This window comes from Spizellomyces punctatus, assembly GCF_000182565.1.
Source record: "Spizellomyces punctatus DAOM BR117 chromosome Unknown supercont1.15, whole genome shotgun sequence".
NCBI classification, from domain to species: Eukaryota; Fungi; Chytridiomycota; class Chytridiomycetes; order Spizellomycetales; family Spizellomycetaceae; genus Spizellomyces; species Spizellomyces punctatus.
The window spans coordinates 252,518-276,857 of NW_015971551.1; the positions used below are offsets into that span (position 1 = coordinate 252,518).

The 24,340-nt window shown below is 47.8% G+C and overlaps 13 protein-coding genes across 13 annotated transcripts; 6 read left to right on the forward strand and 7 right to left on the reverse strand.

The window, feature by feature from the left end:
- Positions 1 to 705: 705 nt before the first annotated feature.
- Positions 706 to 1,866, reverse strand: SPPG_07293 (uncharacterized protein). The gene is made up of 5 exons (XM_016755456.1): positions 1,803 to 1,866; positions 1,440 to 1,751; positions 1,227 to 1,379; positions 929 to 1,165; positions 706 to 856 (listed from the first exon to the last, which is right to left on the reverse strand). The coding sequence occupies exons 1-5, from the start codon at positions 1,836 to 1,838 to the stop codon at positions 779 to 781; spliced, it is 816 nt and encodes a 271-aa protein (XP_016605406.1). The 5' UTR covers positions 1,839 to 1,866; the 3' UTR covers positions 706 to 778.
- Positions 1,867 to 1,978: 112 nt separating this feature from the next.
- Positions 1,979 to 2,960, forward strand: SPPG_09460 (uncharacterized protein). The gene is made up of 3 exons (XM_016757626.1): positions 1,979 to 2,295; positions 2,365 to 2,775; positions 2,849 to 2,960. The coding sequence occupies exons 1-2, from the start codon at positions 2,134 to 2,136 to the stop codon at positions 2,590 to 2,592; spliced, it is 390 nt and encodes a 129-aa protein (XP_016605407.1). The 5' UTR covers positions 1,979 to 2,133; the 3' UTR covers positions 2,593 to 2,775; positions 2,849 to 2,960.
- Positions 2,961 to 3,190: 230 nt separating this feature from the next.
- SPPG_07294 (uncharacterized protein) lies at positions 3,191 to 5,998 on the forward strand (the record flags this gene model as incomplete). Its single annotated transcript, XM_016755457.1, has 7 exons — positions 3,191 to 3,592; positions 3,659 to 3,931; positions 3,988 to 4,923; positions 5,000 to 5,089; positions 5,148 to 5,327; positions 5,390 to 5,475; positions 5,548 to 5,998. The coding sequence occupies 7 exons, from the start codon at positions 3,191 to 3,193 to the stop codon at positions 5,948 to 5,950; spliced, it is 2,370 nt and encodes a 789-aa protein (XP_016605408.1). The 3' UTR covers positions 5,951 to 5,998.
- On the reverse strand, positions 5,933 to 7,067 carry SPPG_07295 (dienelactone hydrolase). The gene is made up of 2 exons (XM_016755458.1): positions 6,614 to 7,067; positions 5,933 to 6,555 (listed from the first exon to the last, which is right to left on the reverse strand). The coding sequence occupies exons 1-2, from the start codon at positions 6,938 to 6,940 to the stop codon at positions 6,058 to 6,060; spliced, it is 825 nt and encodes a 274-aa protein (XP_016605409.1). The 5' UTR covers positions 6,941 to 7,067; the 3' UTR covers positions 5,933 to 6,057.
- Positions 7,068 to 7,399: 332 nt separating this feature from the next.
- SPPG_09461 (uncharacterized protein) lies at positions 7,400 to 10,191 on the forward strand (the record flags this gene model as incomplete). The annotated part of the gene is made up of 13 exons (XM_016757627.1): positions 7,400 to 7,724; positions 8,073 to 8,155; positions 8,243 to 8,289; positions 8,353 to 8,425; positions 8,497 to 8,690; positions 8,752 to 8,787; positions 8,844 to 8,897; positions 8,959 to 9,033; positions 9,100 to 9,179; positions 9,234 to 9,354; positions 9,418 to 9,534; positions 9,595 to 9,821; positions 9,888 to 10,191. 13 exons carry the CDS (start codon positions 7,400 to 7,402, stop codon positions 10,121 to 10,123), a joined length of 1,668 nt encoding a protein of 555 aa, XP_016605410.1. The 3' UTR covers positions 10,124 to 10,191.
- A 31-nt stretch (positions 10,192 to 10,222) lies between these two features.
- Positions 10,223 to 11,410, reverse strand: SPPG_07298 (chromatin modification protein; the record flags this gene model as incomplete). The annotated part of the gene is made up of 4 exons (XM_016755459.1): positions 10,223 to 10,468; positions 10,542 to 10,667; positions 10,727 to 10,863; positions 11,017 to 11,410. The coding sequence occupies 4 exons, from the start codon at positions 11,408 to 11,410 to the stop codon at positions 10,223 to 10,225; spliced, it is 903 nt and encodes a 300-aa protein (XP_016605411.1).
- A 130-nt stretch (positions 11,411 to 11,540) lies between these two features.
- Positions 11,541 to 12,805, reverse strand: SPPG_07299 (uncharacterized protein; the record flags this gene model as incomplete). Its single annotated transcript, XM_016755460.1, has 3 exons — positions 11,541 to 11,748; positions 11,830 to 12,705; positions 12,768 to 12,805. 3 exons carry the CDS (start codon positions 12,803 to 12,805, stop codon positions 11,541 to 11,543), a joined length of 1,122 nt encoding a protein of 373 aa, XP_016605412.1.
- Positions 12,806 to 12,968: 163 nt separating this feature from the next.
- SPPG_07300 (uncharacterized protein) lies at positions 12,969 to 13,802 on the forward strand. Its single transcript, XM_016755461.1, has one exon. The coding sequence runs from the start codon at positions 13,076 to 13,078 to the stop codon at positions 13,664 to 13,666; it is 591 nt and encodes a 196-aa protein (XP_016605413.1). The 5' UTR covers positions 12,969 to 13,075; the 3' UTR covers positions 13,667 to 13,802.
- Positions 13,803 to 13,885: 83 nt separating this feature from the next.
- Positions 13,886 to 15,607, reverse strand: SPPG_07301 (uncharacterized protein; the record flags this gene model as incomplete). Its single annotated transcript, XM_016755462.1, has 14 exons — positions 13,886 to 13,935; positions 13,999 to 14,028; positions 14,089 to 14,109; positions 14,186 to 14,249; positions 14,306 to 14,460; positions 14,523 to 14,540; positions 14,598 to 14,698; positions 14,768 to 14,853; positions 14,920 to 14,957; positions 15,029 to 15,124; positions 15,195 to 15,267; positions 15,327 to 15,351; positions 15,406 to 15,454; positions 15,529 to 15,607. 14 exons carry the CDS (start codon positions 15,605 to 15,607, stop codon positions 13,886 to 13,888), a joined length of 885 nt encoding a protein of 294 aa, XP_016605414.1.
- Positions 15,608 to 15,766: 159 nt separating this feature from the next.
- On the reverse strand, positions 15,767 to 17,674 carry SPPG_07302 (uncharacterized protein). Its single transcript, XM_016755463.1, has 7 exons — positions 17,371 to 17,674; positions 16,968 to 17,162; positions 16,778 to 16,883; positions 16,584 to 16,709; positions 16,347 to 16,523; positions 16,210 to 16,293; positions 15,767 to 16,127 (listed from the first exon to the last, which is right to left on the reverse strand). Exons 1-7 carry the CDS (start codon positions 17,611 to 17,613, stop codon positions 15,847 to 15,849), a joined length of 1,212 nt encoding a protein of 403 aa, XP_016605415.1. The 5' UTR covers positions 17,614 to 17,674; the 3' UTR covers positions 15,767 to 15,846.
- Positions 17,675 to 17,792: 118 nt separating this feature from the next.
- SPPG_07303 (uncharacterized protein) lies at positions 17,793 to 19,299 on the forward strand. Its single transcript, XM_016755464.1, has 8 exons — positions 17,793 to 17,861; positions 17,925 to 18,052; positions 18,127 to 18,303; positions 18,364 to 18,468; positions 18,530 to 18,704; positions 18,770 to 18,907; positions 18,975 to 19,055; positions 19,119 to 19,299. The coding sequence occupies exons 1-8, from the start codon at positions 17,819 to 17,821 to the stop codon at positions 19,139 to 19,141; spliced, it is 870 nt and encodes a 289-aa protein (XP_016605416.1). The 5' UTR covers positions 17,793 to 17,818; the 3' UTR covers positions 19,142 to 19,299.
- SPPG_07304 (uncharacterized protein) lies at positions 19,162 to 21,175 on the reverse strand. Its single transcript, XM_016755465.1, has 6 exons — positions 20,802 to 21,175; positions 20,534 to 20,737; positions 20,258 to 20,476; positions 20,064 to 20,200; positions 19,824 to 19,992; positions 19,162 to 19,754 (listed from the first exon to the last, which is right to left on the reverse strand). The coding sequence occupies exons 1-6, from the start codon at positions 21,108 to 21,110 to the stop codon at positions 19,260 to 19,262; spliced, it is 1,533 nt and encodes a 510-aa protein (XP_016605417.1). The 5' UTR covers positions 21,111 to 21,175; the 3' UTR covers positions 19,162 to 19,259.
- Positions 21,176 to 21,541: 366 nt separating this feature from the next.
- SPPG_07305 (uncharacterized protein) lies at positions 21,542 to 24,007 on the forward strand. The gene is made up of 5 exons (XM_016755466.1): positions 21,542 to 21,691; positions 21,760 to 21,807; positions 21,875 to 21,887; positions 21,952 to 23,525; positions 23,589 to 24,007. Exons 1-5 carry the CDS (start codon positions 21,608 to 21,610, stop codon positions 23,724 to 23,726), a joined length of 1,857 nt encoding a protein of 618 aa, XP_016605418.1. The 5' UTR covers positions 21,542 to 21,607; the 3' UTR covers positions 23,727 to 24,007.
- Positions 24,008 to 24,340: the final 333 nt, after the last annotated feature.

A 24,340-nucleotide genomic window follows, 5' to 3' on the forward strand; every position in this document is an offset into this window, starting at 1 on the left:
CCTGTCTTCCGCAAGCGACCATGAGATAGTTCACAAAGTTCTCTACCTAGATTATATGTTAGAAAATCCTCTTTCCTCTGCTGCTTGCTTCGAGTTAAGATAAGACTGAGAAACAAATCGGGATCAACAAATGAAACCTGACGAGGATTCAAGTTCGAAGCCATCTACCTGACACCAGCAGAACGCAAAAAGACCCATGTAGATGAACCCCGCTACATAGCATCCTTTGGCTACCAGTTGTGGGTCTGATGGCACCTCGCCTTTTTTGCCATCTACCAGTTCTTCGTTTTCAGCGTGGAAGAGCGCGCCCATCAGAAGCTGCGAGAGAACATCGCCAAAGAGAACTTGAGTACTATTCTGGAAGAAAAGTGAATGGCGACAAGGGTTTTCATACCAAGAATACAATCCCGACCGCGCTCACGATAGTACTACCAGTGGCGGCGCGTTAAAGAAGCGGTAAGTTGTGGATACCGACTTCAGAGCTAGCTCATGAGACCCAAATGCAATACTTCTTACCAGCACATGGAGCATGCGGGACCAACGACAGTAAGTCGTGCCATTGTGTACGGTCAGGTAAATTAGAGGGGAATATTGTAGAGTGGACGGCACTGGATGAGAAGGGAAAGCAACCTAAGTTTCCCCAGGCACGTCAGCACTTCTCCGACGGTGGCAGGCTGTCCCGTGATTTCGGGCACGTGATGAATAGCAAGAGGACGGAGAAAGTTCATTGAACGCTACAATCTAGTGTATCTAAAATAATACAATAATCAAATCGTATTCACAAGCGGGATTTATTCTGAGTATGCTTGATTGTTGAGGGCGATAATCCAAAGTTTTCAGATACTGGTACAGAGTGCTAAAATAATGGGAACACAGAGGAACATGGTTACAAACCATCCGAAACGGGTTGAGATAATACATAACGCACCTCAATGCATATGCATTTGATGAGAGCCATATGGTGGATGGCGTGGTGACAAAGAAACCACAGCTCTCGACCCATACTTGAACGAAACGGTGCATCACGTTCGTTATCCGATGCAACTGTTGCGGCGACAGACACAGGGGTGTCTATGCGAACGGGCGATGCCGCTAATCGCAAGATATCATGTCGCAATTCATCCATCGCTGCCAGAGCTACATCCGGATCATCCGCTATGTCGGCCTGGATATTCACTCTTTTAGTACGCTCAAAAAACGATCTTGGCAATCTGGACTATACAGACGTCGGGGCGCCTGGCATCGTAATTCATGAACATCACGTCATCCCCATTCATTTTTTTAACATTCAAAGCCTTTCCATTTTTTGAATGCGGGCCTCCATGTTCGGATGTTTCGGCCAGCAAAATTCGGAAATGATCGACAACATGGCGTACGTGCTTTTTTCAACAGCGCATTAGCCCAAGAGCTACTATGCACAAGGTATTCGCGCGCTTTACCTTGCCAATGGTCGAAGGCGGGACATACTTGGATGCTGCCGTGTAAGCTGCAGGGTTCGCTTCCTTGAGATTCCCGAGAAACTCAGAATACTGTCGCAAAATTCCAAGTGTGGCCTGAAATAGTTCCTCGGCTACCTCCCGCTCCTGGAGCAGGTATTGCTTGTCTGCTTTGCTTTTGTTAACAAACCGGAAGTGGGTCGAGGTCGTATATGCATGTCGGGGCATGAGGAAAACAGGGGAACCATGGCGTACTGCGAAGATGTGTGCGGGTGTTGGCTTCCAGGGACGGGGAGCCCTGAGAGATCGGGGAAGCTGTGAAAAGTAAGTCTCCATACGAACGCAATTTGAGAACCATTCTGCTACCTTTGGTTGTTGTCGTCCAAGATGATGTTTTAGCATTCGCTGTGTGGGTTGTACAGCTGTATGCTTTACAGTGTTCAGAAGAGCTGCGAGCAGGTGGCTGTCTCGCCCCCACATTACGTAATCAGTGTTCCAGTTCCGATGGGCAGGCCCTTTTGACCACCCTCCAATGACAGGCAGGTAGCCCAGGAACGAATGTTTTCTCCGAAGATGTTTATTTTTAGTCTTATTTTACATTCCGAAAACCCGCTGCAATCCAATTGTTAGCTATATCATCTTCTCCACAGTCTAACCCGCGGTAACCTCACACTTGCACAGAGTTCATATATCAGTTATGTTCACCTTCGGTCTACCACCATACATTCAATCCTACATACAACGAACACAAGCTGCCAGCCAGAGAATGTTTACCGGATCAGACATGCGATCTATGCAGCATCTCTGGCGATACTACTACCTAGGATCTGTGTTGCTTGCTGGCAACCCGTTACTAAAGGTATAATGTTAGGAGCCTGCTAAAGGCTGCAGTGTCAAAGTGGTATAAAGGGCTAATAAATGGTTGTAGCTGTTTGTGTATACGCTTTTTGCGGCAGCATTCTTTCCCGTTCTGGGATTCATCGGGGCCAGTCTCACCATTATCTTTGGCTCCGTATTCCTTGCCATCGGGCTCTTGTGTGTTGCAGGCAGCTGTCTTGGATTTTCTCTGCTTGTGTCACTCGCCATCGCCTCCTTCGGCACATTCTGGTATGCAGTATGGCGTTCCGCTCTACAGATAGCAAGAGGACGACGATAACTTGCCGATGAATGTTGAGTCGGTGAATTGAGACGGTGGTCACGATTGTTACTTAGAAGATTGACTTGGGCTGGATATGTAGATGAGGATTTCCCTCTGAGGCGCAGACGGCGCTCAATCTTGAGCTTTCCAATCTTTGGAGGATCCACCAGGATCAACAACATGCGATTGCAGTCAGCATGCGTGAGTACTGTTCATGAGAGCTTAGCAAGCTCTTGTTCGTTGTCCCCAGACTAATGTCGCACCCTCCCATTAGATCTGATATTCTTCCTGCTCAATACAATTGAATGCACAATGTACAATAGACATAATATAACCTGTTTCCTATATTGCATTGCATTGATATTGATGTTAGTAGTCTAGTCACACTGTGGTCTACTTAGGTTATCTTTGAGTGTCCTGTCAACTGAGGCCTCCCCTCGGGTGTGGTCTGAGGGTCCCGAAGGAAATCTGAAATTCTCCGTGAGGGTATGCCTCGTGGACCCGATCATTCATCCCTGGTGAATTCATCATCGATATATCCAGCCGGTCGATGCACGCCACAAACCCAATTCCAACCCATCATTGAGACAGCTGCAACGGTCCCAGCGCTGGGATGATGCTTGCCGACCGAGGCCTGGTCAATTCGGCCCATCGAAATCCTCCGCAATCAACCACTATTTTGGACGAAGGGGAGAATGACGACAACAGGCCCATGTCATCTGCTGCTGCTGTATTTCGCTTGGGTCTGACACCTCAAGCAAGATCAGATCGGTTATTATCGCCGTTACCTTCCCCACCACGGAGCCGTATTTCTAGCGGCCGTAAGGTCTCTCAGCAACTTGATTGCCTATTGAAGAAAGATAAACGCCGGGTGTTGTCACCACTCGACAGGCCGAAGAAACCCTTGGATATCCCAAAGCTTGCAGATAATTACAAAAATCCCTTCTTGGGACCCGGGCCACTAGAGCGACGAAAATACGAGCCGACTAAGAAATTGGACAAGAAGACATCGCAATGGGTAAAGTTCAGCGGTAGTTTCCGGATGTGTAAAAGGTCGTATCTAATGATTTAATGACCGTTGCAGGTGCGAGCGTCGCAGCTATCCCTCCTACCAGCAACGCCTGCAGGACCATCTGCTACACGAAGGCCGCATCGGGTTCCTGTACTAGGAAAAGTGCCACCAAGCATCCCTGCACCGGAAGGGTATTTTCGTATCTTTACTGAAATGAAAACAGTTGAGACCACCGACGCATCGAAAAATGGACATCATCTAGCATCTCTTCTTCCGCATCGGTACACAAAGAAAGTGCCTTTATACGGGACCAGTCCGAGAATGCTTCTGATGATGCAAAAAGCGGTAAGGGCCTGTTCCTTTTATCAAAGGTTTCTTCTTGTTTCTTACAGTAGCTTCAGCCCCCATCCCGTCTTGCGCGGCTGACCGTCACACCGGGAGTGTTACCTCCCATCCCTCAATCGACCATCAAGCCCTCACAAGTCAGCGAAAAAAGCCTTTCTCGGTTCACACGTCTACCGCCCGCTCCATCGATAGTCAATGATACAGTGGAGACTCCCACATCTCTCCCCACCTCACAGCCCGCGTCCCGGCGAAGCTCCACTATCAAGGTCCGACGAAAGTTACGGAAAAAGGTGCAAGTCGCGGAATCTCAATTACAACCTATATCGTCGTCACCCCATGCAGACATCTCGCCAGTACAAACGGCGCCTGAGCCTGACACATCAAATATAGTGGCTGGTCCACCATCGCATGTCCAGGAAGAGGCGACCAAGCCAGCTATACCAAAGCTCCCTGATGTCGAATTGGACGCAAATTCGGAGCTGACTGGATGGGAAACAGAACCGCAACCGCCTTCTGTTGTTGCACCTGCCCGACAGCGATTATCAGAGCCTGTGGTCCAACCAGCGGTGTCAGCTTCTCAACCAGTCATGGAGACCGCACCTAGTTCCAAACCCACGCCAAAGTCCTCCGTGGTGGATCGTCCTTATAAACCTCGCCGTCCCACTCCACCAAAACAAGTGACTGTAAATCTGCAACAACTGCTTAACAAAAATAAACAAGTCGACAGTCCTATTGAGCCAGGGTCAGACGGAGAAGCGGCCAGGGAGGAGGAGGACGAATTTGTTGTTTTCCGAGGCGACGACACAACAGCAGAAGACACTGAAACCTCTGCATCAACGCCGAAAATACCGTCAAGGACGTCACAATACCTTGGTAGGCATCGACAAAACTCCAACGACCCTGTAAGTGTTGCCTCCGGTGGGGAAGATGAGCGCAAGAAGAGGAGAGCATCAGTGGCTTTGGCTGCGAGAAAGAGTATTGTCCGACGAACGGTATGTGTTTGGAACTGACATTAAATCGGTTGAAAATTCATGGGATTGATTTTGATGATTGCACATTCCGTAACAGTCAAAGATAGACCTTGAGCATATGCGACGACAGCGCATTGCAGAAGGCGGGCCACACCGTGCTGGTCTGGAAGGCGAAAAAGCGAAAGAGGTGAGTACCATGGAAACATTCCGTTCGCAAGGGTCGGTTAGATCTAATATTTGGATAGGACTTCCTGAGTGCAATGGTCAAAGACTTGAACGTTCTCGGCGATGACAGCAAAGCGCGCTATTTAGCTCTCTCTGAACCAATCTTTAAGGACAAGACCTTGGTTGCAGTCGAAGAAATGGGTGCCGAGTTGGCAAAAATGGGTTGGGTCACAGAACAGGAGATTGAATACATCAACCGGGTATTTCCTTTCATTGTAGTTAGTATTCTTGTGAATTATCAACTTATCTTTCGCCATTCAAGGTGTTTGAACTTGTAGCGGGTGATCATATTGATCAATCTGAATTCTGTGTTATTGCTGCGTTGGCGGAGAGAATGACACTGCTAGAGTAGGTTACTTGGTGAATATTTACTGGTGGCTATGGACAGGTAGTCTAATCATTATTTATACTCGCTCGCAGTACGAATCTCCGCCTCAGCTTCAGCGATACCGACTTCAAAAAGCTGGAGAGGAATATCAAGCAGTACCGCAACCTCTTTTCTGTCAACACCTCTTCTGAGGACGGGCGAATGACATATGAGGATCTCAAAATACTCCTTCTTTCTACTGGCCTGCCGGCAGACTCAATAGAACATGTCGCATCATTACTGAATGTGGCGTCGGACGAGGCAGCCGCATCTGGGACTACCAAGCAGACTGCTGTGGGTTTCCTGGATTTCTTGACCTATGTTCCCTTTTTCTCGGTCCTACATGATAAGATAGTGGCGGATCCTTTTGCTGAAGGGGGCGGTAGTGGTGAAGATGTGATTAAGAATTTGTTGGCGGATTTAAAGGGACGACAAAAAGGCGGTGGAGCTGGGTAGATTCATTCACTTTTACAATAGATCAAGAAGGGATAATGCCAACTCTGATTGCACCACATTTGCATTCTTCATCCTATTAAGCATTAAAAGCGGGTATTAACCAGCATCTAAGTCCGCTTCACATTCCGCTCCTTCTTGTGCTCCAGAAACCACTTTACGACTTCAGGATTGTTGTACGTCTCGGTCCAACTATCATGCTTCGCCCGGGGATAGCTGGTGTACTTGACTTTACCGCCATGCTCCTGTAACGCTTCCACAGCCTGCTCGCTTTCCGTGATGGGGATGATGTTATCCAGCACCCCGTGAAATACCCAAACAGGTAGGTGCTTGATCAATCCAAGCCGAAGGGTATCAGTACCTCCACAAATTGGTGCAATCGCAGCAAACCGCTGAGGATTGTGCAGTGCAATATTCCAGGTTCCTTGCCCTCCCATAGACACGCCAGTTACGTAGATCCGGGAGGCATCGACCCGGTATGTGTCCTCAATCTCGTTCAATAGGTGCTCCAGAACATGAGCGTTCCATCCGTATCCTTTGGTCAGGTCGACTTGAGGTGAAACAGTGATGAACGTCTCCGCCACAAGCTTGGCAGTCTCTTCTGGAACCTTTGTATTAGAGGGTCAGTATAGGCGTCTTGTACAAGCTCAAGAATGTGATACATACCGGAAGTGAGGCAGCATCGGGCTCTTCTTCATCTACTGTCTTTTTAGCGGCTTTCAAGTCCGGAACATGAACGATCGGAGGCTTTCCCGCTTGGATAAGTTCATATGCGGTAACTAGTTTGGGAATACCGTGTCTTTTAACAAATTCCAAATCGTTTTGTCCACCCCGCGCGCTTTCACCTGCTCCATGCAGGAAGAGGATTAATGGCCATTTCTTGGATGAGTCTTCCTCGTACTGAGGGGGAGTGGAGAGGAGATACTGGTAGGCGTACGCGGCAGGAGACTTTTGTTGCACAAAGGGACGCAGCAAGGTGGTAGGAGAGGGCATGTTGTTCGATAGAGAGGTAATTTGCTGAAGAAAAGGTATCTAAAGTGACAAGTAGCTAAAGGCGCAAGTGAGCTGTTTGAAAAGACAAAAGATGGAGAAAACACACACGGGCTCAGGTCATGCAACGATAACACAAACAAACCACCTTCCAGAACGAGTCATCGTTGAGGTAAGCGAGACAGGACGCGACGCGACACGACACGGGACACTCGGGCAGATGGGGGTGGCAAGTGACAGTTTGCGTTTGTTTGCTTATAATAGTTTTGAATCATTTCCTTTTGCCTTTTCAATACATCGGTCGCTATTCTTGGGCATGTACACCGGTCAACTGAACGCCACAACCCCCATACCCTCCGCAGATCCCATGTGATTCCTTGGCCCCAAGTTCCTTTTACCTGGTTAATAAAATCACTTGCCAGGGCGTATGCCCCATGAATCTAGTCTGATTCCTACATCAACATGCCTTCCCTCGTCCGAGCAAGCTTCCCAACTCAAACTACCCCGTCTGCACATCCCAATTATGCGGGTCTTCGGCGATCTCAGGCAGTGTGGGATCTCCCATCTGTTCCTCTTGACACAGAATTGAATGTCAATGTTACAATATCATTTCCCGCCGCGCAACGTCTACCATTGTCTATAGAGTCCATGTCGACTGTCCATACGTTAAAGTCCCGCATTGCCGATCTACGTGGCTTGGATGAAGCCGGTGTGCAACGTATAAAGCTGACTTTTAACGACACAGAAATGGTGGACTCAGATCACATCTACGAATATGGGATCAGTAGTGGGGCCATCATCGTCGTACAATGGGTTGATCCTCAATTACAACGAGTCGACAGTGGAAAAGAAGATCTTATAGAGAAGTAGCGTAAATAACCTATTGTAGATATTATTCATTTGTAGAAAGTATGATATTTCATATATATAATCACTTGCTATAATTAAATTGGCAATTAATGCGTTCATCACATCTGTCCAACAAGTTTCGACATTCCTGGTCGATATCCCATCGTTTGCATCAAGTTATCGAAATGACTCAAAGGCATCAAGATATCAATGCAAAGTCACCGTGCCACGTACCTTAACTCATCAATTGAGCTAGCCAGATCGTGAACAGATCGTGAACCTATAGAAGTTTTGTTGCTGTGGATCCGTGACGTCGAAAAGCGATTCTACCAGAGTGCACCGTACATGATTGTGCTGCAGATTGGCCAGGTATGCATGAACGCATAACACTACGCGAATATTCTCTTCCGTCGTTTGTTGACCCCACGTCATGCTCGCTTCTTTGGTTGGCTTCAGTGTGGCATTCAAATAGGACAGCAGTTGTTTGACGTGCTCGAAAGGGAGTGAGTTCAGGGTTTTGTTTATCGGAGCTCAAGTGTATCTGTGTCTCATGTCCATGACTGAAGAAATACGAGCAAGGAATCGGCTATAGGTCCTCTCTCGAGATTTCGCCAACTAGTCATCGATACAGAACGCAAGGTGGGACCGGCGATCTAGCTACTGCGGATTGTCGGCGAAATCCTGATTGGAACGTTGAATTGAAACTGCAGACATGGCGCAAACGTCAACGCGAGTCTCGAAGCTCTATTTTCACTACACAATACATAGACAATGGCACAACTGGGCGGGGTAACAATTGGGCCCATGGATACTGGGATATCTCGCATCTTGAAGCTATCATGAATGCATACAGAAAAGCTGCCGAGGCGTCTGATACGAATGACGGAACTCTGCTGCTACATAGGTAATTCTCCGCGTAGCGTCTTTCCTGTTGTACATCGCGCTGAATGATGCCACTTCCACAGCATCGCTGGAGGGACTGGTTCTGGGCTTGGTTCACGGTATGGAAAAATGGCATGATGATGTTCCTAGAGTCCATACCGATATGAGATCGTAGCATAGCCGAAGAAGTGCGCGACCGATATCCAAAGCAATGTCTTATGACTTTTGCGTAAGAGGGCATTTACATTAGGCCTATACTCAGACATATTCTAATGTGTATATTCCCCTAGAGTGGCTCCTTTCTCGTCGGGCGAAACCGCCTTGCAACACTATAACTCTTTGTTAACGCTTGGCTGGATGCACAGGTTACGATCGCCATTGTCCATCACGAACAACAAACTAAGCGAGTTAATCGGCCTCCACTTCTTTAGATATTCAGATTTGATTGGTTTTCTATCTAATGATGCTATTATGGGCACGGTATCGAGACAGTACGGTCTCGTTTCCCGAGGTAAAGTCGATCAAAACCTGGGCTGCATCTTTTATACGTTCTGACCCCAATCAGGAGCGAAGGTGGAGAAGGTCACTTTGGACGATTTGAACGAGTATATAGCGCATTGCCTCGCTGGACTGGTGCTTCCTACCACGGAGGTCAAAAGCCAGAGTGGCAAGTTAGAGTACAAACGGTGAATATGCCATGTCATCAGGGTGACTGGGACTTTCAGGATCTAATTAATCTACTCGTAAAGTAAACCCAGCGCACTTAATGCGTGGAATGTGGTAGCGGAATTGACTCCGGTGCCAAGCTGCAAGATGGCGACACTGGCGTCTTCCACCGTTGTATCAGGCGTAGGCAACATTGCAAAGTACGTCAGCGAGACAAGTGCCACCAGCATGCTAATCCCAAGCTAAATTTTAGCGCACAGCGATTTTACATTAGGGTGGGACAGTCTACGAACGAATTTGATGCGAAATTTGGCGAGTATGCCTATTGGAACACGCCGCAAGTGCATTGCCGCCCGACTACAAGCGCGTGGGGTAATAGGACCAGAGTACTGGCAAAAATCAGCCCAGTTTGAGCAGAAATTCGTTACCAAGTTGGGAGTGGTAAATCAATCGAAATGGTTCGACGTAAAAACCTCCTCTTTATACGGTATGGCAAAACCGATCCACTACGGTATATGGGCCGCCATTTTACTAATCGTTTGCTCCTCAATAGCACTTGACATCAAGTCCCCAAAGCGATCTCTAGATGTGTGCTACAATGGGTCAGATGTGATACCAGTGCTTGATTCAATGCTCACAAAGGCGGAAGCAATGTACAAAGCAGGAGCCTATTTGCACTGGTACGAACGATACGGTGGCAGTGAGGTGCAAGAGGTTTTTTCCGACTGTTTTGAAATTATCCAAACAGCAAATGACGCCTATACGGAGATTTTGGGTAGTCATCTCTGAATTAGAGAGCTTTTAGTATTTGTACATATTATATATACATGCTATATTGTATTGGAGAGACAGCGAAAACTTTTGGCCCACGTCCTTCCTCCTGCGAACTTAACCTTCTTCGTCATAATCCTCATCAATATCCATTTCCGTTTTGACAGCTGTTACGGATGGAAAAGGAGTAGGCGTAGTCGGGGCGGGTTGATAATCTGATCCGGAAACGCCTGTCATACTCGCGGCAGATGCACGAGCGGAGGTGGGTGACCCTGGTACACTAGGGCCTCGTACGGATGGTGCGGCGGTAAGTGGTCGCGATGCTTCCGTGGATATGTCCATTGGCTGGTGCTTTGAAGTACGCTTATTGATCAAATGCACAACATTAGCATTCATTTTAGTGATTTTAGTCGGTTGGATTAATAAATGAGCATACACTGATGGCGATTTGAAAGTTGGTGCTGGTGAGTGTATGGCGCTCTGGGGGGAGCCGCACTCCAAATTTTTCGGGTATCAACGGGAGAGGGACGGAATTTCGTTTGGCAGCCAGTGCCTCGAGAAACTAAGTGCGCAATATCTCAATCTACAGCTTTGTACGAGGTGAAACACGGCAATACGCACCTCTCTTCCAGGGGGTGTGGTAAACGTATGAGGTGCCCGACCTTCTATCGCCAGACGTACGTCGTCGAGTGAAATGCTATTATGGCTTGCGTGCTCCGCGTAGATTTGTGCGTCTGCCAAAACATCTAGAACGTAACCTGCCATATAGATATTGCCAAATTGATTAAGATACAGAATCCTTGATAAATTGCACTTTGAATGCCTCGACAAGGACATGGCTAGAGCGTTGTTCATGCGGAGTCCAAACACAGAAACTGAAGGCCAAACCCTGGCGAGGAGTGAATACTCACGATGAATGAATTCCAAAAGTTGTGGAATGACTCGCGGCTCATAGTCTTCTACCCCCATTGCCTGTAATATAAGGGAAACCAACTTTGCATCCCGGGGAAGTTGGACGGCGTCTTGACGTCCGTGCGCTGCCGCGGCAGCAAGAAGGGCAGCGGTTTCTGGGTTTATACCATCTGGAACCGTTTGTTGAACAGAGCTTGAGATGGAAGTGGAGATGGAAGTGGGGGCATTGATGGCAGATGCAGGGATGTTTGGGGTGCTCGGGGGAGACGGGGCAACAGCTGGTGTTTCTTCCATTGGAACAGTCATGAAGGAGATCAGACTCGGTGGTAAGTTGGTTGGTAGATCTGGTGGTGGGGTGGCACAGGTAAAGTTAGCAACCACGTGATTACGCATTCCTTTGATCGTACCAAATCAAAGCTAAATAGGATATTTTACGCTCGATCGTTGCCCAAAAGCTCCACAGAATGTGAGGATGATATACATTGGTGTGTCTACGATAATTTAGCCCATAGAACTCTTAACACTAATCGGACGCCCATCGCAGTCTATTTGGCGATGCGTGAGCATTAAAGCTGCCAGCGGGTGCCAGGGAGGTGCTACCGTCACTCTGCTGTGCAGTGCGAAGACCCATCAAAATTACGGTCATGCCAACTCCAAAGATCGCAAAAAATTGGATTAATCCAGAAATTGTCGGGATCTCGTGGAACAACAGCACATTGGACATTACGGCACTGAAGAGTTTAAAGATGTTATTGAGCGACAGAGATGAGTCAACAATACGGAGTATCTGATATCTAGCTAATCCTACGCACCATCCATTGAAAGTAGCAAATAACATCGGTTGAAATCTTGACACTGGGTAATGGGTGAGCGCCCTTTGCCGGAAGAGTTCCAAGCCCATCACCGACATTCCGATCACGAGAATCATCGCCAACACTGGAGTGGCTACACCAGTTGATGATGTTACTTCGCCTGCAGCGCCCGTTGTAGCATTCGCTACAGCGACGTGGGCACCACTTGATGTGGCACTCATTGCTCGTACCCTTGCCAGTACGGACAAAACCTTTCCGCAGGTAACTGTCACCGCTCCAAACAAGGAGCATATGGCCACATGAAGGTACAAATTGTAATCCTTCCCTAGAAAGTCCCGCCATTTCTTTGAATATCTTGTCGATCGCAGAACATAGATCAACATCAAAACACTGGACACCAGGGTTGCCAGCCCAAGAAAAAATGAGCGTGTCCGGCAGCATTCATCTAATATTTGGGAGGGTACTGGAGGACGAGTAGGATCCTTTGTCAGCTGTCCACCCTTTGGTGCAGCCAGGAGGATTATCAGCACGCCGCAGGCAACCACACCATATCCAATGCGTTGGCGCCTAGTGATCTTCTCTCCCAGGTACTTGTGCGCTAGCACCGCATTAACGATGACCGACACGATTCCCAAAGGAGTGACGACCGCCGCAGAGACAAAGCTCAAGGCTACCCAATTGCCACATGCTTCTCCAAGATACGCGAGCAGGAGACCGAGCAGCCATGTTCGATTTCGAGCCCGTGTGGCTAGAGATATGGCTGGGTCGGCATTGGAAGGTATCGGACGCCGTCTCCGAGCTGATGGAAGGTAGGAGAGAGCAGCAATGCGGTTGATCGCGTGCTTCTGCAGAGTCTGTCCCAAGCCAATAGCGCAACTAACAATGCGGGATGAGATGTCCACTGCCGACCGATACCAACCATCACCTTTGAAACTTACTTGCCCAATAACGCTGCTAGCAAACCCAGCAAAAACATGAAATCTATCCGACCATGCGACAGGCACGTCCAAACGGCGTGTTGCTATTTTCGTGCTGAACTTTAAAAAAAGGAGGCGTAAAGAACGCGGCTTTTGGTCAACTCACGCGGCCTGTCGCCAAAACGGCATGTGCTGAAAGTCAAAAAAAATTGCCGTTTTGATGACAACAGCAATGTGTATAAAAAAGGAAGAGAGGTTCGTCCTCATCTTCATCTCTTTTCAGCAACTGCCCAACACTCCTTCCGCACACTCTCGCTAAACACACCATAATGGTCCGTTTTACCACCCTTCTCCTGCTCGCGGCAGCTACCTTCTCCACCATCTCTGCAAAGCCTTGCAATGTCGCCGATACAAAATACGTGGGACAAAAAGCGGTTCTGAAGCAGGTTGCTGCCAGCCTTCCCAACCAGCCTGCGGCCGTATTCCAGATATCGGGAACAGCAGAGATTCTTGATGGTTGTAACTTCATTGTCAGGAATTTCACTTTCCTCCCCGGTTACGCTGGTTCCGTATGGTTGGGACGTAGGCCAGGCGACCAAATGGCCAAGGGTGTGGCGGAAAATGTCGTGGCTAGCAACAATCTAGATAGCCAAAAGTTCACCTTAAGAAGCGTGCCTGGATCGGAAATCAGCTTTGACGAGTTTGACACCCTCGTTCTCTTTTCTACCATCGACAACTTTGAGATGGCTACTGCTCAGTTCCCCGGATTGGCGGCACCAAATGCGACCTCCACAGGATCCTCTCCAAGTGCAACCGAAGCGGCTAGTGGTAAAAGCAAAAGCTCCGCTTCCTCCGTCGGTGGGTCTGCTGTGATTGTTGGCGCCGCCGCTGCCGCCGCAGCATTCGCCGTTGGGTTGTAAGAGACATTTGCCACGAATATATAGTTCTGAATCAATATTACTCCATAGATTATTGTTGATAGTCAAAAATATACAGAGAAATGTTAATAGTTATCAGATAATAAGGATGCCCCATCATTGCCATAGTAACCAAAACACAGGAATGAAGCAGCGCGGCGGTAACGAAACTGACCGCTTTGTAAAGATGTATTTTTTGCAAACGATCCTTAGACAACCTTCCTAATCAGTGTCCATGGAATCACCCCCGCTCTGATCCTGGTTTATACGATCTGCATCAAGGTAAACAGGTGAGTATCCCACGTCTCCTTCCTACATACAGAAACGCCACATACCTTGCACAGATTGCAAGAATGTTTGGAGGGCTATAATTCACCAGTGAGAATCGGTAGATCAATCAAAAGGCCTTGTAGTCAAATGCATACCTTCCATATCGCTACCTGGAGCTAGATGAAGAGCCACCAGTGTACCATATCTTAGTGGGATAGTGTCATGTCATTCTGTTGATAGAGGAGTACGTACCTAGCTGTTGAAGTAGAGGCGCCAACTGCCCAGATCGTAACGCAGCACTCAAGGACTGCACAGACTGATGCTGTCCGGTCAACTTCCAAGCATAAGGCATTAGAATCTTTCTAGACCCACCTGTGTGAACTCAGGACTGTCCATTAATGCTTGAATCTCTGCCGGCGATCTGTTGGCAATTTGAGGAAGATTCGGGAAGAGCGCCGAAGAAATATTTGGGTTGTTGAGAATGGGTCCAACAGTGTCCGGATTCAGCGCATGCGCCAGGTCACCAGCTACAGACATAGATAAAGGAATTCAAATAATGGTTCCACTTTGGGATGATTGATGAACATACCAGACTCAGCCTCTGCATCTAATGTGGGGAACATTCAGTGTGTTGTATCAGGAATACCAACACATACTTTCTCACCTGATACGCGGATATTGGCCAAAACATCACGAATTTGCTCCAATTGGGCAGATGCCGACGCCGAGCTAGGAGTCGTTGCACCTTCACTAGACCCTGCATTCCTGATTACGATGAACATGAGCATCGTCATCCAACTAAGAAACCTTGGCAACCCATCATGCGGCGAATACCTGGCGCTTTGCTGTAAGACTTGAAGTAAATCATTCTCCATGGGATCTTGTCCGGGTGCAGGAGGATTGTTGATAAGATTATTAACCTGTGGAGAAATTGAATTATCAGACTGGTCAGTGCACCTTCGAGTTGGTCTAGGATTTAGCTTCACCTTTCTGGCTAGTTCTTCGTCCTTGTCTGACTTCGGCTCTGTGAGCCACAAATGGTGAGTATCCCCTTGGCATTCCCAGTGCGGGCATCCAGATTTTCAGAATGCTTACCCTGCATCCAGAAGAACAGCTTCTGTGATGACGACTTAAATTTGAGGACATATACGCGTCCATTTGACTGTGACACTTTAACAAAGTCGGCTTCCTCTATCAGAGTAATGAACTGTAAGCATCGTTCGTTGGGAGGGCTTGGACGAGAGCGCGTAAGAGGACCGACCTGGGAAAATGATCAAATCATCCTCCACTGCTCCCGTCCGTCGGTCTTTCCAGTAGAAGTGCATAAGTGAGTCCTGAACCCCAATGCAATCAGTATGCATCGATCAAGCTTGCGAAACTGCGTCACCCTTACGTCTCCTTGGTTCATGTAGATCAAGCTGCACATCGACTATGAGTTTCAATTTGTGGCAAAGTTGCTTTCGTTCCCTTACCCTTTTCGCGTGTCTGGCTTAACAAGAGTTCCCTCGCGAGTGCATTTCCCTATCAACTCAATCTGTCAACCTTCCATTGCCCCAGTGTCGCCGCCATCATCGCCGAAAGGCAGGCATACTGACCTGCTCTAAACTCCACCAGGGCTCCCGATCCTCTCTGCGCAGCCGAACCAAAGAGAGCAGCCGGAATACTTGCGGCCATGGTAAAGTGAATTACGAAGGGAAGCGGTAATATTCAGACAGATGAGTGTGATGCGTAACAACAACAGTGCACTGTAGACGCGTTCTTGGGACTACGATCACGTGCACTGTTGGATCTGCGAGAATGGAAGTGAGGAATGGACTTGATCCGTACAGATTTGAGTGAAGAAAGAGTGACAAATCTCTATATATTGATGCATCTTGAATAAAATAAAGTGTACCTATCCCCTCTAGTATTAATTACAGAGCCAGTACTTCATCCCTTCTCCGTCGGTATTCGCGTAGTCGCATTAAAGCATACTCTAAATAATCAAAGTCCAAATCGCTGATCTCTGCTTGCACCAGAGCCCATACAGCCCAGTAAAAGTGCGATGCAAGCGAAAATTTTGCCACCTCCTTGTATAGTGTTTCCACTTCATCCGTTGAAACCGCATCTGACCCAGTGAAGGACTGAAGATATTCACGGAGCCATCCTAGCTGGAAGGATTTTGTTGGGTATAAAGACCAGTCACAATCAAACCCTAGTTACGCGGAAATAAGCAGTAAAGTAAGCTCTTGATCACAATGAATGCAATACCGCAAGCTAAGCCGCTTCCTCATTACCTGCATGCTCGCAGAAGTGGTTTCCGATGTCAAATCCTCGATAGGAGTAGTTTCCGTACTCATAGTCGATGAAAGAAACGGAATCTGGACGAATGGTGAGATCATTTGCGTATAAACACTTTAATTGCCCAAAATACCTCTCGTCTGGTCATACACGATGTTGCCAGAAAGCAAATCATTGTGACAGAATGTTACAGGACTGTTCAATTTCTCCAATACGTTTTGCAATTGGCGCAGGTCTTCCTTCAGCTCATCCATGTTAAGTGATGCCTTGAACTTCCGGTCAGCTGACGAGTTGCTGTAGGTTGCTGGTACTGTGAAGATGTCAGATGCGCCCAGCCATTAACAGCCCTGCGATCGGAATTACTACATACCTGCATCTAACCATCGCCAAAGGGTCGAAAAGAGTTTCGGCACACGTGGTTCCCCAGGCAGATCCACCCGATGCCATCTCGCCAACTGTTCAGCGACCAGTAGGGACTTTCGGGGATGGTGCATGTCTGGTGGAAGGTCAGTAAGGATCGGGCACCAAGTCGAGTCAACTAGAGGATAATACAAAAAGGCCTACCTTCCACGGAGAACGGTACTCCCTCAACATACCCATACACAAGACCGTTATGAAAACGTCCATAGAGCGCAGGACTCAAACCCAACCGCGACAGTGCTATCAAATTCTTACAAAGGAAGTAACAGGAACGTGGCAGAAACGTCACAACGAGAATCATCGGCCAACTGAAAAAAACCCAAAAACCACATACGAGCATTTCCTGGCGCCGGTCAATCAAAATATCAGAGCCTTTGCCATAACATCGGACCAACGCTGACTCTCCTGTTGGCTGATGCAGGCACCGTACGAGCTTATTAGTGATACCAGCCGTGCATTGGATGAATTTCACGTCGCGAGACACATTCCATGCAGGGAAGAAATGAGCGATAACACTAGCGACACCTTCCTGGCAATGTTCTGGAACTTAGTACTGTGCATGGTGGAATCATCCTATTTATCAATCATCCCTTGCCCTCCTCTCCCTCTCCTGCCACCCTCCAACTTTATTTCACTTGTAATTATCTGGTGTCCCTACTCTACATTGTCGTCCAGAATATAAAATCCCTATGACAAAAGAATGGGCCATTTTATGTAGTGCTCAATTGGGTACTCACCAGCAGGTTGTCATGGTCAATAAAGTAGCTGAAAGAAGAGACACTCTCCACCAACTGTTCCGGAGAGCTGTCTTGCTTGTCTTGGGTCTTGAAGTGAACTTGCGAGGGACGACGAGACTCGGGAGGTGTAATGAGACTGTTGGCTCCCTTCCAGTTCAAATGGGTAGCATCATGCACTGTTGAGCTATCACAGGTCCGATCATATGCATCTGCGGGGTTCTCAACCAACATGACTAATCCCATGCAAAAAAAAAAGTTCAAAAGTTGAGATCAAGCCTAAACCGCCAGGAAGGAAAAATAAATGTCAGATTGGAGATAGGGAGCGGGGTTGCGCAGCAGATTTGCATCGTCAGGTCACATGTCGTATGGTAACACAGCTTAGTAAGTGTGCGATCAGAGGCTTTGCCCCATTTCCTGCAGCGGAGATCTCCGCTGGGTGCATTTCAAGATGAGGTTGAAGACAAAGGTGATCAACGCGGGTCTTTTGATCAGTTGCGTATCCTGAGATGCTTCTTTTGGGTTGCTTGCTCCAATTAATACTCGCTTGAAAATAGAAATGGCTGTCAGTGTGGAGAAAATGGCAAAACGGTGGATCTGGCATTTTTCGCCAGACTACATCCACTTTATCGTTGGGAAGCAAGATATTAGCACGACGATGCAAATGTTTGGACAGATAAAGGCGGTTAGTGTTTATGCTGTGACACAATTGGTCAGATCCTTATAGGGCCTCTTATAATACGCGGAAAACACTTACAGGATCGCATGTTCGAAGAATATGTAGTAGAAAGTGGTTTCGGAAACAATATCTGGATTGAGCTAACCGGGGAGCATCTTGTACGCGCGCTAAAATCCAGCCAGCAAGCCTCTAATGTCGCTATGCGCTTGACAAAAAAAGAAGGACTACCCGTCTTAGCGTTGAGCATTACCAACACGGTGCGCAATCGCTGGGGCAAAGGCGTTTGTATTTCCGCCTCTCAAAATTTTGGTCAACAGAGTCGTACAGGGAATTGCGTTTTTCTGAGCCAAGATATTCCCGTAAGACCTCTGAAATGGCAGGAAGCGGAAGATCTGAAGCAGCCCGTTATGATGGATTACCAAGTAACGAAGGAATCATATGGTTCTAAGTGACATTTTGTTTTAGGCTAATGCAAACAACTAGGTCCATATTCTCCTTCCACCATTGACGGATGTACGTACGATTGCTGAGCGAATGCGGCCGTTAGGAAACCATATTACTGTGTCGGCCAACATGGCCGGGGACTTCCTACTAAAGGTTGAAACCGATGCCGTTCGTGTGGAGACCACGTTTTCGGGTTTGGTCAATCCTGAACTTGGTAATGATCCCGTTCTTGCTGCTGTGATCAAACATCTGGAAGTTGGATAGTAATGCTCCAAGTAGATCCTGGTCACTGTGACGTCTCCCAACAACCAAGTCTCAGCCGGGACCGTCAATCACTTGCGCATGTCAGAGTTGACATAAGGGATTTTGTTAAATTTCTGCATAGTTCTGTGATAAATCCGCGTAATGTCGTCTGTTGTAAGTTTGGTCATACTCCGCGAGACCCAGCGTCGTAGTTTCGGACAATCGGATCATCTCTATTTAGGTCTGTTCGAGGGACAAGGATTGATTTTGTACGTGTATCTGGGAGAGGGAACGGACGCCGACGATGGTGCATTTGTCTATTGTAAGCCTGCGCGCTCCTGCTGCGTGGTCATGCAGTTACTAAATCACCTCTGTCACTGTCTAGACGTCCCAATGAGATCGCAGTGACGGCGAAGCAGCAGCAGAAGTGCGTGTATATTGTGTATATATTACGACTCATAACTTAAATTATATGTATAAACTGGCCTCCGGTTTCTCTGCGCTAATATACAGATGTGTGTTAAGATTATGCAAGCAGGGCCTCCGGTATCTGGTCGCGGGACGCTTTCTTTTGTGAAACTTTGCCCACGGACGGTGTTGCCCCCATCGCGGATATTTGGTCTTCCAACAGAAGTGCATCTAGTTCGGCGTCAAGCTCATGTGTCGCAATAGGGATCGCCGAAGATGAAGCGGCATTGGGTTTAGCCGGTGCAGCCACGGGCGGTACGTATCCAGTCACTGTTGGGTGTTCTGCCTTCTCAACCGCCAGTTCTGTGTTCACGACCGGCAGCTTTTCTACTTCCTCCGCGAGGAGTGCATCTAGTTCCTTTTCAAGGTCCTCATCTTCTTCTGGCTTGAGAATCATATTCTGGCCCACAGCCATGGCCTCGTCAATCTCAGCTTGATCAGCCAACGCGTCTTGCAATTTATCCATTGTTCCCTCTACCGCCTCCACAGTCAGACCAGATTCCTTAATAAATGATTTCAAAGCATTAGAGCCGGCATCATAAGCTGTGAGAACCTGCAGGAGTAAGATAATATTGTCAGGAATGTTGCTTATACATCTGAGTGATCCTAGAAGGCGACGTACCTCTGTCTCCGTCTCCGCCGACTGAATCTTGCCAATAATACCCTCAATTGTTTCCACCGAATGGAGTCGTTTCTCAAGAACTTGGGTAACTAGTTTCTTTTGCCGGATGTGATACAAAGCGCGCTCTTTTTGTCCGGCGCGAAGACGCTGTTGCGCCATCTTAGTGAGACTTTGATTTGGTAAAATGTTAGCTAGTTATACGACTAGCTCCATTACAAACACTACAACTCCGCAACTTACTCTACGATCCTCTCTTCAAGTTCGTCAACCTGCTTGTGAAGCATGGCCATTGTGGACTTCAGAGTAACAATACCGCGGTCCGTACTCGTAATGACCAGACTCGATTGGCTTGAAGTCAACGGTTTTACTTTCACAATCTAAAGGAGACTGATGAGGTTCTCTGATGTAGCTATGGTCGAGGACAGGGAACATACTCCACGCTCCGAGTTGGTAGGGTCCTCTGCGATCAACACATTGCCGCTCTGCTGAAGGTAAACCTGCACTAGCTCAAAATCCAAGTGGGAGGGCTTTCGTCCGGCTCTGGCTTCCGCCGCCCTATCGAATTGCTCTTGGAAGTTGCTCATACTAAGTACGTGATCAGAGGCATAGTGAGCATCCTTCCGGATGGTCTCCAACAAAGCTTCAGCGGTTTCCTGCCAAATCACGTTGGTCAGCGCGAATGATGTAAAACAGACATAACTTATACCCACTTTAACGAGTGGAATCACGACATGAGCACCATGCATGCTATGGGACTTTGGTTGTTCACCACCACCAGTAATTTGACTTATGCCCCACGAGAGCGGTGCTACGATCAGCGAAGAAACGGCCCAGGAAGCCCATCCTTGTGGTGAGCCCGATCGTTGTTTATATTTCGCTAGAGGTATAAGGTCCCCAGTTCGCTCCATATCGGCCTGACCATGTAAAGAGCCATTAGATGCTGTCTGTGATTGTGTAGAAAGACTACCCGCCACATACCAGAACTGTGCCGAGTCCCAGCGGCACAAGTCCCCTTCTCTTGAACTTAGTTTCCAGGCTGTCAGCATCAAAGGACAGAACATGCTCGCCAAGTAAACCCAATCCACAGGCTTCCGTTAGTACCCCACGCCAAAATGCCATTTTCTCGTCATAGGAAGGTGCATTGAGGGTGCTTCTGGAAGCAGGAAAGCGCGAGAAGAGGAAAGATACTTTGTCGTTGGCTTTCTGATCTGTCGAAGACCAAAAAGGCAACGACTCAAGATAACTTTCAAGATTAGGATATCGAGCTCGTATTTTGCTGTTGGTCATGATCAACCTGGGAAATAGACAGGAATGGAATTGCGAAATTTAAATGCCGATCTCGTTTGGTTGAGGTTGAGCGCCAGCTATCACGTCAGAATATGACACATGATAGTTGCCGCATTTGGACGATAGTATGGCGCAGCTCGCGGAGTTTCGTCCAGTCCCATGTCCGATCAATCCCCCAGCACTTATTTCGTAGTGGCCAGTAAGAACTGCCGTTTAGTGTGGTATGGTTCGTACTTGGCATGACCAGGTAAATGATGGTATTGATGAATATGAGTAACATGACAGCTAAATACATTCCTTGATCCCTCTTTGAAGAATAAAGAACTTGAAAGACAAAAATGGCTGGAGGACTTGGCAGCTCAATCGCGGCAGTTACAAGAACGAAAGCAGAAGGAAGCGGCAGAAAAAAAGGAGATGCAACTGGTAGAGTTCAGATAAGAAATTTCGGAAACATTTGAGCCCAGGGATTTACGAAGAACTGGCAGGTCTATAGCAGCATGTTCGAGGTTCCTTGGAAATCAAAATCTTTTGCCCCCGAGCAAAGGATAGAACCATTAGAAGGACTGTCCAAAGCCAGAAGAGTACGCTAAAAAAGAGTAATTTTATACAAGTTACATACAATTTTGACAAGATCGTCGGTTTCCTTTAGAGAACGCTGACTGCCATTCATCAATTGGAAGCACAGCCATCTTCACAGGTGTGGAACAATTTTTTCACGATATTAGCTTCCAACTCTGCAACTAACGTCCCTTACTTACTCTCAGATAATATCAGCAGGTACTTCATCCCATCTGCTATAAAGTTTCTGAACACTGAATATAACAATACTGGTCTTCGAAAGATCTACCCGCACGCAAAAGTAACCGCCCAGCCCGGATTGTTGAGGAGACACCCGATGATTTTTTCTGGAATCGACGATCGACAGGTGGTGGTGGGGCACCTTTACGGAATAGGGAAGGGCATATCAGCGCGCTCCGGAGACGACCCCCAACCCCGCCAACAGACGGTGGCAGTCGCGTCGAAGCGCATAATGTCCCACAGACGCACATAGCTAGCTCAGCGGAACCCCCAATAATTCAACAACCCGCTGAACCTTCATACCCTGCTCCTGCGTCCAGGTTTGCACGCACAAAAGGAACTTTTGGACCTGAAGACTCTGACAATACCCGACGCAGAGCCGAGGCACTGGAATGGCAGGCTTGCTTGCAAAAGCAAATTGAGGAAAAGAAGGCGAGGGAACGTCAAGAGAAAGCAGCGGCAGATGCAGCAGAGCGTAGAAGGCAGCTTAAGTGGGAGCAGGAAGCCGGTATCCTGCCAGTTGCCAAGGAGAGCCCACCCGTCCAGGTAGAACAGTCGACAGTGAAACCCATGAAGAGTACTTCAAGCAATGCCAGTGAAAGCACTCCACAACAATTGCAAAGCCGCATTCCTCGTCTGCGCCGAGAAATGCCAAGCTCTGGTAGTGAAAAGCTGTCAGAAGAGCTGCAAATTATGGCTACCACAGTTGAGCGCTTACTGCAAATTGCACCGCGCCGAACTGATATTACGAACAATAAAGGGGTCCGACATGTTGATAAGCTCCAACGCGTAAGAGCGTCAGCACCAGGTTCTATGACAAAGGGACCCGGGCAGCAAAGAAGAATCATGACCACTGCATTGCATTCTGGTCCCGGAAAATCCGTTATGGAGGCGCCCAAAAAGAGGGTGTTATCTGCAGTTCACGACGGAGAAAAGACATCACAACCCCGGCCAATAAGTTCGCAGCAACATTTCACGCAAAAACCCTCACCGGCGCAACGATTGCCCAAAATCAAGTCAAAACAAGATGTACCACACTCCAAGCCCGCTTCCAACCATCCGACGCCCCGTCCCCCCTCCTCCGAACCACTCCTGCGGTCATCCACCAGAAGAATAAAGGTCTCAAACTCAAACCAGAGGCAGAGCCAGCAGAGCCAGACACGGGAAAGCGTGATAATAGAACAGAAAGAATGGAAAAGAATAAAAGCCCTCACCGAGCCTCAGACCAATCTTCAGCCGGCACAGCCCACATTCCAAGACTCCGCTGAGAGTGAAGAAGGAATCACCAGTGCTCTTCAACAGAGCAAAAATGCCGTCGAAAAATCAGACACCTCCGTGAACGGATGTAGTAACTTGCTTAAAAAAAGCAAACTTGAATGTCCCGAGAAGAACGGAGGGGCAAGACCGCCCAACAAAAATTCCCTACCTAGTTCCTCTGCGTTGCATAATGATTCCGACTCTAGTGATATTCCACCAAACAACGTTCACCAGGAGGCAATGACGACATGGCTGACGAGCCTTCGTTCGCCATCACCGCCAATACCTACTCTCCAATTCAAGGATATAACAACCAGGTCTAAGCAGCAATCTATATCATTGTCTGTTGAGCAACCAAAGGTTGGTGGATGTGAAGTCGCAGTGAAACAACTTCATTTTGATGCTGTTTAATTTGTATCATAGGACCCACCAACTTCCAAAAGACCGTCCTCGGACGAGCAGAAAGTAGCTGCAGCACTTGATCAGTTGCGTAATTTTGAAAGTATATTAGTGGAAGAAAGGCGACGATTGGATCAAGAAATGTCAAAGACTGCCAAATAATATTAATACGCCTTTTCATTCGCTACGAGGTGCCTCTGAACGTTTCAAAATCATGATAACTGTATCACATGTAGTCCATAGAATGTGCATGCGGAACGACGCAGCTTTTGGTGTAGAACATAGCAGCTTTTTGGTTAGAGGACTATCTCGTATCTCGTCAAGTGAACTCTAATGATTCCATGCGGAGTCTGTTCAGATACTGACATTCCAAGATGAAGCTACCATAGTGCGGAAGTGATTGAAATGGCACTAGGACCCATTATTATCCGGATTAATCCGGTTAGTCATATCGCATAATCAGAACCCCCTTCTATCGCTTAATGTTTTTTTTTTTTTTCAGCTGGACCCCATTTTGCCACAATCGAGGTCTATAAAAGGGGGTCATTACTCCCTCTTCCCTCTTTCCTCTTTACCCATCCTCGACTCTCGAAGCATCTGCGCAACGCCCACGCAGCACTCTCAAGTCCATCATCATGAGAATGCCGCTCTGGTGCCGAGGACCTCGCCCTCCCAGCAAAAACAACATAACCCCTTGCAAACGCTGCTACTACTATATTGCTACGATCGCAGGTATGCATTATCTTTGTATTTTCCCACGCGGATTATCCAGTCTA

Excerpts from the sequence above, each read along its gene's own strand:
- SPPG_07293 (XM_016755456.1), bottom strand. The coding sequence starts at position 1,838 with ATGCTAAAACATCATCTTGGACGACAACAACCAAAG. Across the intron at positions 1,752-1,802 it reads TTGGACGACAACAACCAAAG|CTTCCCCGATCTCTCAGGGC; the intron begins GTAGCAGAATGG and ends TACTTTTCACAG. Across the intron at positions 1,166-1,226 it reads ACGATGCCAGGCGCCCCGAC|GCCGACATAGCGGATGATCC; the intron begins GTCTGTATAGTC and ends GTGAATATCCAG.
- SPPG_09460 (XM_016757626.1), top strand. The coding sequence starts at position 2,134 with ATGTTCACCTTCGGTCTACCACCATACATTCAATCCTACATACAACGA. Across the intron at positions 2,296-2,364 it reads CTGGCAACCCGTTACTAAAG|CTGTTTGTGTATACGCTTTT; the intron begins GTATAATGTTAG and ends AAATGGTTGTAG.
- SPPG_07295 (XM_016755458.1), bottom strand. The coding sequence starts at position 6,940 with ATGCCCTCTCCTACCACCTTGCTGCGTCCCTTTGTGCAACAAAAGTCT. Across the intron at positions 6,556-6,613 it reads CCGATGCTGCCTCACTTCCG|GTTCCAGAAGAGACTGCCAA; the intron begins GTATGTATCACA and ends TCTAATACAAAG.
- SPPG_07300 (XM_016755461.1), top strand. The coding sequence starts at position 13,076 with ATGGTCCGTTTTACCACCCTTCTCCTGCTCGCGGCAGCTACCTTCTCC.
- SPPG_07302 (XM_016755463.1), bottom strand. The coding sequence starts at position 17,613 with ATGGGATTAGTCATGTTGGTTGAGAACCCCGCAGATGCATATGATCGG. Across the intron at positions 17,163-17,370 it reads TTGACCATGACAACCTGCTG|GAAGGTGTCGCTAGTGTTAT; the intron begins GTGAGTACCCAA and ends GAACATTGCCAG. Across the intron at positions 16,128-16,209 it reads CCACTTCTGCGAGCATGCAG|GGTTTGATTGTGACTGGTCT; the intron begins GTAATGAGGAAG and ends CCGCGTAACTAG.
- SPPG_07303 (XM_016755464.1), top strand. The coding sequence starts at position 17,819 with ATGAGGTTGAAGACAAAGGTGATCAACGCGGGTCTTTTGATCA. Across the intron at positions 18,053-18,126 it reads TGTTTGGACAGATAAAGGCG|GATCGCATGTTCGAAGAATA; the intron begins GTTAGTGTTTAT and ends AAACACTTACAG. Across the intron at positions 18,705-18,769 it reads TTTGGTCAATCCTGAACTTG|ATCCTGGTCACTGTGACGTC; the intron begins GTAATGATCCCG and ends TGCTCCAAGTAG.
- SPPG_07304 (XM_016755465.1), bottom strand. The coding sequence starts at position 21,110 with ATGACCAACAGCAAAATACGAGCTCGATATCCTAATCTTGAAAGTTAT. Across the intron at positions 20,477-20,533 it reads TCGTGATTCCACTCGTTAAA|GAAACCGCTGAAGCTTTGTT; the intron begins GTGGGTATAAGT and ends GTGATTTGGCAG. Across the intron at positions 20,201-20,257 it reads CTACCAACTCGGAGCGTGGA|ATTGTGAAAGTAAAACCGTT; the intron begins GTATGTTCCCTG and ends AGTCTCCTTTAG.
- SPPG_07305 (XM_016755466.1), top strand. The coding sequence starts at position 21,608 with ATGTTCGAGGTTCCTTGGAAATCAAAATCTTTTGCCCCCGAGCAAAGG. Across the intron at positions 21,692-21,759 it reads GACTGTCCAAAGCCAGAAGA|AGAACGCTGACTGCCATTCA; the intron begins GTACGCTAAAAA and ends GGTTTCCTTTAG. Across the intron at positions 23,526-23,588 it reads TGTCTGTTGAGCAACCAAAG|GACCCACCAACTTCCAAAAG; the intron begins GTTGGTGGATGT and ends TTTGTATCATAG.